The sequence below is a fragment of the Cherax quadricarinatus genome, chromosome 75 (assembly GCF_038502225.1).
Source record: "Cherax quadricarinatus isolate ZL_2023a chromosome 75, ASM3850222v1, whole genome shotgun sequence".
Lineage (NCBI taxonomy): Eukaryota > Metazoa > Arthropoda > Malacostraca > Decapoda > Parastacidae > Cherax > Cherax quadricarinatus.
Genome location: NC_091366.1, coordinates 18540764 through 18555808, shown reverse-complemented (window position 1 = coordinate 18555808; position 15045 = coordinate 18540764). Strand labels below are relative to the sequence as shown.

Below are 15045 nucleotides of genomic sequence, written 5' to 3'. Positions count from 1 at the left end.
CACTGTAGAATCCCACAGCACACTGCCAGGTCTCCAACCCCCCAGACCCCCCAGAACACAGTGTTGGTGAGGAAACTGAAGGTTTGGTACACCAATGCAGATGGAATAATGAATAAGTGGGAGGACTGGCATGAAAAATTCTAAGAGGCATCACCTGACATTACAGCTCTCACAGAAACCAAGCTCACAGGAATGATAACAGATGCAATCTTTCCAATGAAATATTATTCTAAGGAAAGACAGAGGGAACAAAGGGGGTGGAGGAGTAGCACTGCTCATCAAAAACCAATGGGATTTTGATGAGCTGGAGAGGGGAGACAGAGGAGAAGCAAGAGATTACATAATAGGAACACTTCAGCCTGGAGGTCCCAAGGTGGTAATTGCAGTGATGTATAACCCACCACAGAACAACAGGAGGCCAAGGCAAGAGTATGAGAGCAATAGAGCGATGGTTGACACCCTGGTGGAAGTGGCCAGAAGGACTCACATGAACAGGGCAAAACTACTGATTCTGGGTGACTTCAACCACAAGGAAATCGAGTGGGGGAACTTGGAGCCACATGGGGGCCCAGAAACGTGGAGGGCTAAGATGATGGTGGTACTGGAAAATCTCATGTACCAACGCATAAGGGACACTACCAGATAGAGAGAAGAGGATGAACCAGTGAGACTGGACCTAGTATTCACCTTGAGTAGTGCAGATATTGAGGACATCACATATGAAAGACCACTGGGGGCCAGTGACCACAGGGTTCTGGGCTTCGAATACATAGTAGAGTTACAAGCGGAGAGAGAACCAGGAAGGGCATGGCTATGCAGCCATGAAAAATTTGCTTCATTAGGTTGAGTTGGACAGAGAACAATGGCAGGGAAGTTAGAGAATGAGATGATGGAATATGTGACAACAATATGCAAGGAAGCTGAGGAGAGGTTTGTGCCCAAGGGTTACAGAAATAAAGAAAAAGCCAGGATGAGCCCATGGTTCATCAAGAGGTTTAGGGAGGTGAAAATGAAGTGTTCTAGAGAATGGGAGAAGTATAGAAGGCAAAGGACCCAGGAGAATATGGAGGGAAGTTGGAGAGCCAGAAATGAATATGCACAGGCGAGAAGGGAGGCCCAATGGCAATATAAAAATGACATAGCAGCAAAAAGCCAAATCTGACCTGAAGCTGTTGTACAGCCACAACAGGAGGAAAATAGCAGTCAAGGACCAGGTAATCAGGCTGAGGAAGGGAGAAGGGAAGATTACTAAAAAGACCATGAAGTGTGTGAGGAGCTCAACATGAGATTCAAAGAAGTGTTCACAGTGGAGACAGAATGGACTCCAGAACGACTGAGATGTGGGGTTCACCATCAAGTGTTGGACACAATACACACAACCGAGGAAGAAGTGAAGAGACTGCTAAGCAAGCTTGATACTTCAAAGGCGAAGAGGCCAGATAACATCTCTCCATGGGTCCTGAGAGAGAGAGCAGAAGCGCTATGTGCACCACTAACACAATCTTCAACACATCCATTGAAACAGGGCGACCACCTGAGGTATGGAAGACAGCAAATATAGTTCCGATCTTTAAAACAGGAGACAGACATGAAGCATTGAACTATGGACCAGTGTCTCTAACAAGTATAGTATGCAGAGTAATGGAGAAGATTATCAGGAGAAGAGTGGTGGAGCACCTAAAAAGGAATGAGTTCATCAACTACAGCCAGCACGAGTTCAAGGATGGGAAATCATGTGTCACAAACCTACTGGAGTTCTGTAGCAGAGTGACAGCAGTATGACAGGAGAGAGAGAGAAAGGTGGGTAGATTGCATTTTCTTGAACTGTAAGAAGGCGTTTGACACAGTTCCACACAAGAGATAAGTGAAAAAGCTGGAGGACCAGGCAAGGATAACAAGGAAGGTGCTACAGTGTATCAGGGAATACCTGTCAGGAAGACGACAGCAAGTCATGGTGCGTGGTGAGGTGTCAGAGTGGGCACCTGTAATGGGCAGGGTTCCACAGGGGTCAATCTCAGGACCGGTGCTGTTTCTAGCATTTTTTGAATGACATGATAGAAGAAACAGACTCCAAAGTGTCCCTGTTTGCAAATGATGTGAAGTTGATGAGAATTCAATCAAATGAGAACCAGACAGAATTAAATGGATCTGGTGAGGCTGCAAGCATGGTCCAGCAACTGACTCCTGGAGTTCAACCCCATTAAATGCAAAGTCTTGAAGATTATGGAAGGGCAAAGAAGACCACAAACGGAGTACACTCTAGGTAGCAAGAGACTTCAAACCTCACTAAAGGAAAAGGATCTTGTGATGAGTATAACACCAGGCACATCTCCGGAGGCGCACATCAACCAAATAACTGCTGCAGCATACAGACACAGAGCAAACCTAAGAACAGCATTCTGACATCTTAATAAGGACTCGTTCAGGGCCCTTTACACTGTGTATATCAGGCCCGCATTGGAATATGCAGCACCAATTTGGAACACACACCTTACCAAGCATGCAAGGAAGCTAGAGAAAGTATGTCCTACGAGGAAAGATTAAGGGAGATCGACATGACGACACCAGAGGACAGGAGAGATAAGGGTGATATGATACTGACTTTTAAAATACTGAGAGGAATCGACAAGGTGGACAGAGACAGGATGGGACACAGCAACAAGGGGTCACAGTTGGAAGTTGAAGACTGAGATGAATCACAGGGATGTTAGGAAGTATTTCATAAGTCACAGAGTTGTCAGGAAGTGGAATAGTCTGGGAAGTGATGTGGTGGAGGAAGGATCCATACATAGCTTTAAGAAGAGGTGTGATAAAGCTTAGGGAACAGGAAGAGTGACCTAGTACCGACCAGTGAAGAGGGCCCAGGAGCTGTGATTCGACTCATGCAACCATAAGTGTGTACATGCACATGTATCGACTGACTAAGGGACATGCCGGCATACTGGAAGGTGTATCTCAACTGCGACAGAACACAAGAAAGACAGAAACTGAGATGGTACAAAGGTGAAAGGAGGAAAGAGAGAAGATGGAGATGGACAGGAGAGCCCAGACTCAGGAGGAAGATCAAATACAGCCTCCCTCACTATTACCTACAGAAGCTCCCAACAAGGACAACATGAGTGCGACCAAACATCATTACAAACTCCACTCCCACATAGTTCCTTAATGGGATTCCCACTTCGCCAACCTCAAGGTACTTTTTCCAGACCACAGTTTTAGAAAACAAGTTGAGGGTGTGGTATACAAATGCAGATGGAATAACAAATAAGTGAGAGGAGTGGCATGAAAGAATCAAGAAGACATGACCCGACATAATAGTACTCACAGAAACAAAACTCACCAGGATGAAAACAGATGCAGTCCTTCCACCCGGGTATCAAATCCTCAGGAAAGACAGAGGGACGAGATGGGGAGGGGAAATTGAGCTGCTGATTAAAAACTGGTGGAGATTTGAGAAAATGGAAGGAATGGATGGCATGGGCGAAAGGGACTACTTAGTAGGAACAATCCAGTCTGAGGGCCATAAGGTGGTAATTGCAGTAATTCACATCCTACCACAGAGCAATGGTCGACACACTAGCCGAGGTGGCCAGAAGAGCTCACATGAGGGGAGCAAAGTTACTAGTTATGGGTGATTTCAATTACACATAGAGATTGACTAGGAAAACTTGGGGCCCCATTGGGGTCCCAAAACATGGAGAGCCATGATGATGGTTGTGGTACTGGAAAACCTCATGCATCAATATGCATGAGAGAGAGGTGAGGATGATCCAGCAAGACTGGACCTTGTATTCACCTTGAGTTGCTCGGGCAAAGAGGATATCATGTATGAAAGGCCCCTACGAGCTAGTGATCATGTGGTTTTGTGCTTTGACTACAAAGCTGAGCTACAAGTGGAGAAAGTAGCAGGAATATGATGGGAAAACCAAACTACAAAATGGGGACTACACAGGCATGAGGAACTTCCTGCAAGACGTTCAGTGGGAGAAAGAACTGACAGGAAAACCAGTACAAGAAATGATGGACTACATGACAACAAAATGCAAGGAGGCAGAGGACAGGTTTGTTCCCAAGGGAAACAGAAATCATGGGAAGATCAGAACGAGTCCTTAGTTCACCCAAAGGTGTATGGAGGCGAAAACTAGGTGTACTAGAGAATGGAAAAGGTTTTTTATTTATTATCACACTGCCGATTCCCACCAAGGCAGGGTGGCCCGAAAAAGAAAAACTTTCACCATCATTTACTCCATCACTGTCTTGCCAGAAGGGTGCTTTACACTACAGTTTTTAAACTGCAACATTAACATCCCTCCTTCAGAGTGCAGGCACTGTACTTCCCATCTCCAGGACTCAAGTCCGGCCTGCCGGTTTCCCTGAACCCCTTCATAAATGTTACTTTGCTCACACTCCAACAGCACGTCAAGTATTAAAAACCATTTGTCTCCATTCACTCCTATCAAACACGCTCACGCATGCCTGCTGGAAGTCCAAGCCCCTCGCACACAAAACCTCCTTTACCCCCTCCCTCCAACCTTTCCTAGGCCGACCCCTACCCCGCCTTCCTTCCACTACAGACTGATACACTCTTGAAGTTAATCTGTTTCGCTCCATTCTCTCCACATGTCCGAACCACCTCAACAACCCTTCCTCAGCCCTCTGGACAACAGTTTTGGTAATCCCGCACCTCTTCCTAACTTCCAAACTACGAATTCTCTGCATTATATTCACACCACACATTGCTCTCAGACATGACATCTCCACTGCCTCCAGCCTTCTCCTCGCTGCAACATTCATCACCCATGCTTCACACCCATATAAGAGTGTTGGTAAAACTATACTCTCATACATTCCCCTCTTTGCCTCCAAGGACAAAGTTCTTTGTCTCCACAGACTCCTAAGTGCACCACTCACCCTTTTCCCCTCATCAATTCTATGATTCACCTCATCTTTCATAGACCCATCCGCTGATACGTCCACTCCCAAATATCTGAATACATTCACCTCCTCCATACTCTCTCCCTCCAATCTGATATCCAATCTTTCATCACCTAATCTTTTTATCCTCATAACCTTACTCTTTCCTGTATTCACTTTTAATTTTCTTCTTTTGCACACCCTACCAAATTCATCCACCAATCTCTGCAACTTCTCTTCAGAATCTCCCAAGAGCACAGTGTCATCAGCAAAGAGCAACTGTGGCAACTCCCACTTTATGTTTGATTCTTTATCTTTTAACTCCACGCCTCTTGCCAAGACCCTCGCATTTACTTCTCTTACAGCCCCATCTATAAATATATTAAACAACCACGGTGACATCACACATCCTTGTCTAAGGCCTACTTTTACTGGGAAATAATTTCCCTCTTTCCTACATACTCTAACTTGAGCCTCACTTCACTGCTTTCAGTAACCTACCTCCTACACCATACACCTGCAACATCTGCCACATTGCCCCCCTATACACCCTGTCATACGCCTTTTCCAAATCCATAAATGCCACAAAGACCTTTTTAGCCTTATCTAAATACTGTTCACTTATATGTTTCACTGTAAACACCTGGTCCACACACCCCCTACCTTTTCTAAAGCCTCCTTGTTCATCTGCTATCCTATTCTCCGTCTTACTCTTAATTCTTTTAATAATAACTCTACCATGCACTTTACCAGGTATACTCAACAGACTTATCCCCCTATAATTTTTGCACTCTCTTTTATCCCCTTTGCCTTTATACAAAGGAACTATGCATGCTCTCTGCCAATCCCTAGGTACCTTACCCTCTTCCATGCATTTATTAAATAATTGCACCAACCACTCCAAAACTATATCCCCACCTGCTTTTAACATTTCTATCTTTATCCCATCAATCCCGGCTGCCTTACCCCCTTTCATTTTACCTACTGCCTCACGAATTTCCCCCACACTCACAACTGGCTCTTCCTCACTCCTACAAGATGTTATTCATCCTTGCCCTATACACGAGATCACAGCTTCCCTATCTTCATCAACATTTAACAATTCCTCAAAATATTCCCTCCATCTTCCCAATACCTCTAACTCTCCATTTAATAACTCTCCTCTCCTATTTTTAACTGACAAATCCATTTGTTCTCTAGGCTTCCTTAACTTGTTAATCTCACTCCAAAACTTTTTCTTATTTTCAACAAAATTTGTTGATAACATCTCACCCACTCTCTCATTTGGAAAAGGTACAGAAGTCAAAGGACCCAGGAAAATAAAGAGATTAGCTGAAGAGCCAGAAACGAATATGCACAGATAAAAAGGGAGGCTCAGTGACAGTATGAAAATGACCTAACATCGAAAGTCAAGTCTGATCAGAAGCTGTTGTATAGCCACATCAGGAGGAAAACAACAGTCAAGGACCAGGTAATCAGACTGAGGAAGGATGATGGGGAGTTCACAAGAAACGACCTAGAGGTATCTTAGGAGCTCAACACAAGATTTAAAGAAGTATTTACAGTGGAAACCGATAGGACTCCAGGAAATCAGAACAGGGAGGTACACAAACAAGTGCTGGATGAGGTACACATAACCAAGGAGGATGTGAAGAAGCTGCTATGTGTGCCTGACACCTCGAAGGTGGTGGGACCAGACAACGTCTCTCCATAGGTCCTTAGAGAGGGAGCACAGATGCTGTATGTGCCACTAACAAAGATCTTTAACATATCCACTGAAACTGGGCAACTCCCTGAGGTTTGGAAGGTGGCAAATGTAGTCCCAATTTTTAAAGAAAGGAGAGAGACATGAGGCAATAAAATACAGACCTGTATCACTAACGTGTATAATATGCAAGGTCATGGAGATCATCATGAGGAGAGTGGTGGAGCACCTGGATAGAAACAAGTGTATAATCGACAACCAGCATGGTTTTACGGAAGGAAAATCCTGTGTCACAAACCTACTGGAGATTTATGACAAGGTGACAGAAGTACGAGAATAGAGAGAGCGGTGGATAGACTGCATTTTCTTGGACTGTAAGAAGGCCTTCCACACAGTTCCTTGCAAGAGGTTACTGCAAAAGCTAGAGCATCAGGCACACCTAACAGGAACGGCACTGCAATGGATCAGAGAATACCTGACAGGGAGGCAACAATGAGTCATGGTAAGTGACGAGGTGTCAGAGTGGGCGCCTGTGACAAGTGGGGTCCAGAGGGGTCAGTCCTAGGACCTGTGATGTTTATGGTATATGTGAATGACATAACAGAAGAGATAGACTCAGAAGTGTCCTTGTTTGCAGATGATGTGAAGTTAATGAGGAGAATCAAATCGGTCGAGGATCAGGCAGCACTACAAAGAGACCTGGGCAGGCTACAAGCCTGGTCCAGCAACTGGCTCCTTGAATTTAACTGTGCCAAATGCAAAGTCATGAAGATTGGGGAAAGGGCAAAGTAGACCTCAGATACAGCATAGTCTGGGTGGCCAAGGACTGCAAACCTCACTCAAGGAAAGAGATCTTGGGGTGAGTATAACACCGAGCATCACATCAATCAGATAACTGCTGCAGCGTATGGGCGTCTAGCAATCCTAAGGATATCATTCCGATACCTCAGAAAGGAATCGTTCAAGACTCTGTACCTGGGAGTAGTAATGTCTGAGGATCTCACTCTCAAGGATCACAACAGTGCCACGATCGCACGTGCAAAAAAAATGATAGGATGGATAATGAGAATGTTCAAAACGAGAGATGCCAAGCCAATGATGATCCTTTTCAAATCACTTGCTCTCTCTAGGCTGGAATACTGCTGTACATTAACATCTCCATTCATAGCAGGTGAAATCGCAGATCTAGAGAGTGTACAGAGATCCTTTACTGCACGTATAAGTTCTGTCAAGCACCTTAACTACTGGGAACGCTTGGAAGCACTTGACTTGTACTCGTTGGAACGCAGGAGGGAGAGATATATCATAATCTACACTTGGAAAATCCTGGAAGGAATGGTCCCAAATCTGCACACAGAAATCACTCCCTACGAAAGTAAAAGACTGGGCAGGCAATGCAAAATGCCCCCAATTAAAAGTAGGGGCGCCATTGGTACACTAAGGGAAAACACCATAAGTGTCCGGTGCCCAAGACTGTTCAACAGCCTCCCATCAAGCATTAGGAGAATTGCCAATAAACCCCTGGCTGCTTTCAAGAGAGAGCTGGACAGATATCTAAAGTCAGTGCCGGATCAGCCGGGCTGTGGCTCGTATGTTGGACTGCGTGCGGCCATCAGTAACAGCCTAGTTGATCAGGTCCTGATCCATCGGGAGGCCTGGTCATGGACCGGGCCGCGGGGGCGTTGATCCCCGGAATAACCTCCAGGTAACCATTTACTTCAGGCCCATACTGGAGTTTGCAGCACCAGTTTGGAATCCATACCTGGTCAAGCACGTCAAGAAATTAGAGAAAGTGCAAAGGTTTGCAACAAGACTAGTCCCAGAGCTAAGGGGATTGTCCTACGAAGAAAGGTTAAGGGAATTCGGGCCGACAACCCTGGAGGATAGGAGGTCAGGTGAGACATGATAACTACATATAAGATACTGCGCTGAACAGACATGGTGGACAAAGACGGGATGTTCCAGAGATGGGACACAGAAACAAGAGGTCACAATTGGAAGCTGAAGACTCAGATGAATCAAAGGGATGTTAGGAAGTATTTTTTCAGTCATAGAGTAGTCAGGCCGTGGAACAGCCTAGAAAGTGACGTAGTGGAGGCGGGAACCATACATAGTTTTAAGGCGAGGTTTGATAAAGCTCATGGAGCAAGTAGAGAGAGGACCTAGTAGCAATCAGTGAAGAGGCGGGGCCAGGAGCTATGACTCGACCCCTACAGCCATAAATAGGTGAGTACAGGGCAGCTGCTAGATGTCTGGAAAACTGCAAATGCAGTCACAATAATCAAAATGGTGGCATTTAATTACAGGTCAGTTTCATTAACCTTCATAGTATGTGAGGTTATGGAGAAAATTATCAGGAGAAGAGTAGTCTAGCATCTGGAAAGTTGAATCATAAACATAAACCAGAACGGTTTTTGACATGGTAAATCCTGTCTCACAAATCTTGTGTTAAGGTAAGGCAACAAAAAATAGGCAGGAGAGAGAGGGATTGGTCAACTGTAATTTTTTTTTTTTGTATTTCAAGCAGCGTTTGATGCTGTATCTGACAAGTGACTGGCACAAAAACTAGAGAAACAGGCGGCAAGAATTACAGGAAAATCACTTCAGTCGATCACGGAAAACTTAAGGGGAAGGAAGCAACGAGTTACTGTCTAGAAAGAGTTGTCAGAATGGATGAGTTTGACAAGTGGGGTTCCACTAGGGTCTGTTTTGAAAATCGGAGAAGAGTTAAGACGTCCAGAAACAGTGTACAGACTCGGGGTACAAAGGCTGCAAACTTCCGTCAAGAAGGACCTCAGGCTGAACACAGTGTCGAACATTTCGTTAGCAGTACACAATAACCGAATAACCGCTGCAGCAAACGAGAGATTGGCAAATTTATGGGTAACTTTCAGGAGTATCCACCAGGAGGTATTCACAATCTTATAAGTAACACGTGTCAGGCCCATCAAAGAGTATGTAGAGTTAGTATAGAACTATTTGAAACGAAACTAGTCCCAGAGATGACAGTTATGACCTATGAGGAGATGCTAGAGGAGCTAAACCTGACGACACTAGAGGACAGATAGATCAGAGGTGACGCGATTACCACTTATAAGATGCTAAGAGGAATTGATAAGGTGGACAAGGAGAGTCACTCTGAGAGGCAGGTCTCGGGTACACAAGGTCACAACTCAAATTTAAATGCACAGGTGAATCACAGGGATCTTAGGAAATACATCGTTAGCCATAAAGTGGTCTGAAAGTGGCACCACATAGAAAGTGGTCTGAAAGTGGCACCACATAGAAAGTGGTCTGAAAGTGGCACCACATAGAAAGTGGTCTGGAAGTGGCACCACATAGAAAGTGGTCTGGAAGTGGCACCACATAGAAAGTGGTCTGGAAGTGGCACCACACAGAAAGTGGTCTGGAAGTGGCAACACACAAAAAGTGGTCTGGAAGTGGCAACACATAGAAAGTGGTCTGGAAGTGGCACTACATAGAAAGTGGTCTGGAAGTGGCACCACATAGAAAGTGGTCTGGAAGTGGCAACACACAGAAAGTGGTCTGGAAGTGGCAACACATAGAAAGTGGTCTGGAAGTGGCACCACATAGAAAGTGGTCTGGAAGTGGCACCACAGAGAAAGTGGTCTGGAAGTGGCACAACATAGAAAGTGGTCTGGAAGTGGTACCACATAGAAAGTGGTCTGGAAGTGGCACGACATAGAAAGTGGTCTGAAAGTGGCACCACTGGCACTGGACAAGCACCTAAAGTCAGTTCCTGATCAGCCGGGCTGTGGCTCGTACGTTGGTTTGCGTGCAGCCAGCAGCAACAGCCTGGTTGATTAGGCTCTGATCCACCAGGAGGCCTGGTCACAGACCGGGCCGCCGGGGCGTTGACCCCCGGAACTCTCTCCAGGTAAACTCCAGGTAAACATACAAAGTGGTCTGGAAGTGGCACCACATAGAAAGTGGTCTGGAAGTGGCATCACATAGAAAGTGGTCTGGAAGTGGCACCACATAGAAAGTGGTCTGGAAGTGGCACCACACAGAAAGTGGTCTAGAAGTGGAAACACACAGAAAGTGGTCTGGAAGTGGCACCACATAGAAAGTGGTCTGGAAGTGGTACCACATAGAAAGTGGTCTGAAAGTGGCACCACATAGAAAGTGGTCTGAAAGTGGCACCACATACAAAGTGGTCTGGAAGTGGCACCACATAGAAAGTGGTCTGGAAGTGGCATCACATAGAAAGTGGTCTGGAAGTGGCACCACATAGAAAGTGGTCTGGAAGTGTCACCACACAGAAAGTGCTCTAGAAGTGGCAACACACAGAAAGTGGTCTGGAAGTGGCACCACATAGAAAGTTGTCTGGAAGTGACACCACATAGAAAGTGGTCTGGAAGTGGCACCACATAGGAAGTGGTCTGGAAGTGGCACCACATAGAAAGTGGTCTGGAAGTGGCACCACCTAGAAAGTGGTCTGGAAGTGACACCACATAGAAAGTGGTCTGGAAGTGGCAGGACATAGAAAGTGGTCTGTAAGTGGCACCACATAGAAAGTTGTCTGGAAGTGGCACCACCTAGAAAGTGGTCTGAAAGTGGCACCACATAGAAAGTGGTCTGGAAGTGGCACCACCTAGAAAGTGGTCTGGAAGTGGCAATACATAGAAAGTGGTCGAAAGTGGTCTGGAAGTGGCACCACCTAGAAAGTGGTCTGGAAGTGGCACCACACAGAAAGTGGTCTGGAAGTGGCAACACACAGAAAGTGGTCTGGAACTGGCAACACACAGAAAGTGGTCTGGAAGTGGCACCACATAGAACGTTGTCTGGAAGTGACACCACATAGAAAGTGGTCTGGAAGTGGCACCACATAGAAAGTGGTCTGGAAGTGGCACCACATAGAAAGTGGTCTGGAAGTGGCACCACATAGAAAGTGGTCTGAAAGTGACACCATATACAAAGTGGTCTGGAAGTGGCACCACATAGAAAGTGGTCTGGAAGTGGCACCACATAGAAAGTGGTCTGGAAGTGGCACCACATAGAAAGTGGTCTGGAAGTGGCACCACTTAGAAAGTGGTCTGGAAGTGGCACCACATAGAAAGTGGTCTTAAAGTGGCACCACATAGAAAGTGGTCTGGAAGTGGCACCACATAGAAAGTGGTCTGGAAGTGCCACCACCTAGAAAGTGGTCTGGAAGTGGCACCACACAGAAAGTGGTCTGGAAGTGGCACCACACAGAAAGTGGTCTGGAAGTGGCAACACACAGAAAGTGGTCTGGAAGTGGCACCACATAGGAAGTGGTCTAGAAGTGGCACCACATTGAAAGTGGTCTGGAAGTGGCACCGCCTAGAAAGTGGTCTGGAAGTGGCACCACATAGAAAGTGGTCTGGAAGTGGCACCACATAGAAAGTGGTCTGGAAGTGGCACCACATAGAAAGTGGTCTGGAAGTGGCACCACATAGAAAGTGGTCTGGAAGTGGCACCACATAGAAAGTGGTCTGGAAGTGGCACCACCTAGAAAGTGGTCTGGAAGTGGCACCACATAGAAAGTGGTCTGGAAGTGGCACCACATAGAAAGTGGTCTGGAAGTGGCACCACATAGAAAGTGGTCTGGAAGTGGCACCACATAGAAAGTGGTCTGGAAGTGGCACCACATAGAAAGTGGTCTGGAAGTGGCACCACATAGAAAGTGGTCTGGAAGTGGCACCACGTAGAAAGTGGTCTGGAAGTGGCACCACGTAGAAAGTGGTCTGGAAGTGGCACCACATAGAAAGTGGTCTGGAAGTGGCACCACATAGAAAGTGGTCTGGAAGTGGCACCACATAGAAAGTGGTCTGGAAGTGGCACCACATAGAAAGTGAAGTAGCAGAGGTAGAATACAACTTTAACATTACGTATGATAATGCTCACTCAACCAGGATATAGTGAAACCAGTAAGTGCCAGCAGAGGCGGGGCCAAGAACTGAGGCTCGACCCTTGCAACCATAATTAAGTGAGTGAAATTAGGTGACTACGCACACACACAGAGACACACACAAATAGTGAACTGAAAGAAACATGATCACATGTAAAATGTTAGTGACAATAGACCGGGTACACGGTAACATTAGCTCACAGAATAGACCAGAACGAGGTCAAGCTGATGGATAAATAAAATTCAGATAATTACGAGTAATATGAAGAAAGACTTATAATGTCTGAGAACTGAAACATACTGCCTTTATATACAAATATACAGACACTTTATGTTACCCAACCATAAGTTAAGAATAAGACATAATAAATGAAGCTGGAGATAAATAATATCACAGGAAATTACACAATTGTAATTAAACTCAAATACAAAATCTCTAAAGAAAATATAAATTTCTGCAAGATAAAATCACTTTAAACACGAGGTGTGTCTCCACGAGTAAGCCAAGACTCCATCTCCACATTACCATCATCACACTACTGTTGTTGTTCTTACCTCTGACGCCTGAGTCTCTCTCTGCTAGCACATTACCATCATCACACTACTGTTGTTGTTCTTACCTCTGATGCCTGAGTCTCTCTCTGCTAGCACATTACCATCATCACACTACTGTTGTTGTTCTTACCTCTGATGCCTGAGTCTCTCTCTGCTAGCACATTACCATCATCACACTACTGTTGTTGTTCTTACCTCTGATGCCTGAGTCTCTCTCTGCTAGCACATTACCATCATCACACTACTGTTGTTGTTCTTACCTCTGACGCCTGAGTCTCTCTCTGCTAGCACATTACCATCATCACACTACTGTTGTTGTTCTTACCTCTGATGCCTGAGACTCTCTCTGCTAGCACATTACCATCATCACACTACTGTTGTTGTTCTTACCTCTGACGCCTGAGTCTCTCTCTGCTAGCACATTACCATCATCACACTACTGTTGTTGTTCTTACCTCTGACGCCTGAGTCTCTCTCTGCTAGCACATTACCATCATCACACTACTGTTGTTGTTCTTACCTCTGACGCCTGAGTCTCTCTCTGCTAGCACATTACCATCCTCACACTACTGTTGTTGTTCTTACCTGTGACGCCTGAGTCTCTCTCTGCTAGCACATTACCATCATCACACTACTGTTGTTGTTCTTACCTCTGACGCCTGAGTCTCTCTCTGCTAGCACATTACCATCATCACACTACTGTTGTTGTTCTTACCTCTGACGCCTGAGTCTCTCTCTGCTAGCACATTACCATCCTCACACTACTGTTGTTGTTCTTACCTGTGACGCCTGAGTCTCTCTCTGCTAGCACATTACCATCCTCACACTACTGTTGTTGTTCTTACCTGTGACGCCTGAGTCTCTCTCTGCTAGCACATTACCATCATCACACTACTGTTGTTGTTCTTACCTCTGACGCCTGAGTCTCTCTCTGCTAGCACATTACCATCATCACACTACTGTTGTTGTTCTTACCTCTGACGCCTGAGTCTCTCTCTGCTAGCACATTACCATCATCACACTACTGTTGTTGTTCTTACCTCTGATGCCTGAGTCTCTCTCTGCTAGTACATTACCATCATCACACTACTGTTGTTGTTCTTACCTCTGATGCCTGAGTCTCTCTCTGCTAGTACATTACCATCATCACACTACTGTTGTTGTTCTTACCTCTGATGCCTGAGTCTCTCTCTGCTAGCACATTACCATCATCACACTACTGTTGTTGTTCTTACCTCTGACGCCTGAGTCTCTCTCTGCTAGCACATTTCCATCACACTACTGTTGTTCTTACCTCTTACGCCTGAGTCTCTCTCTGCTAGCACATTAGATATTGCCAGCTGGTTGAGGAGGAGGGTGTTGGATAATTCCTGTAAAAACTGTGTTGACTGAGCAGCCGCTGTAACAGCCAACACCAGAAGCTGCACGCACCTAAATGTTGCCATGGTGACCTCCCCGGGATGTGTTGCTCTTGCAGAGTGATGACGATTGCACTGTTGATCCTGGCTTTATACTAACCAACACACACACACACACACACACACACACATACACACACAGAGGTATGATTGATAGAGCTCACGTTTCAGGGAGAGTGACCTAGTAGCGACCAGTGAAGAGGTGGGGCCAGGAGCTAGGACTCGACCCCTGCAACCTCAACTAGGTGAGTACACACACACACACAAAACAAACAAACAAACAAACAGTCAGTTATGTATACAGTATAAGGTAACTGAGAAGGTAGACAGGAGAGTGGTAGAGCACCTCATGAGGAAAGCTTTCATAAATAACAAGTCAGAGCTATGAAGCAGGAGAGAGATTGTTGAAGGATTGTATTTCTTACACTCCAAGAAGGATTATGATACTGTACCCCACACACAACTGGGACAAAACTTGAGAAGCTGGCTGAAATAACTAGGAACATTCTCCGGCAGATCATGGAGTATAGTTTTAGTGTAAGGAATCAAAGATGGATTGT

General features: G+C 45.6%; 1 protein-coding gene across 1 annotated transcript in view; it reads right to left on the bottom strand.

The window, feature by feature from the left end:
* The window catches only part of LOC138854937 (snaclec bitiscetin subunit alpha-like), a 42565-nt gene extending 28021 nt beyond the window's left edge, over positions 1–14544 (bottom strand). The window contains exon 1 of the mRNA XM_070101080.1: positions 14362–14544. Coding sequence (XP_069957181.1) covers positions 14362–14512 — 151 coding nt within the window. The 5' untranslated portion in view covers positions 14513–14544. The remainder of the gene's footprint in view (positions 1–14361) is intronic.
* Positions 14545–15045: the final 501 nt, after the last annotated feature.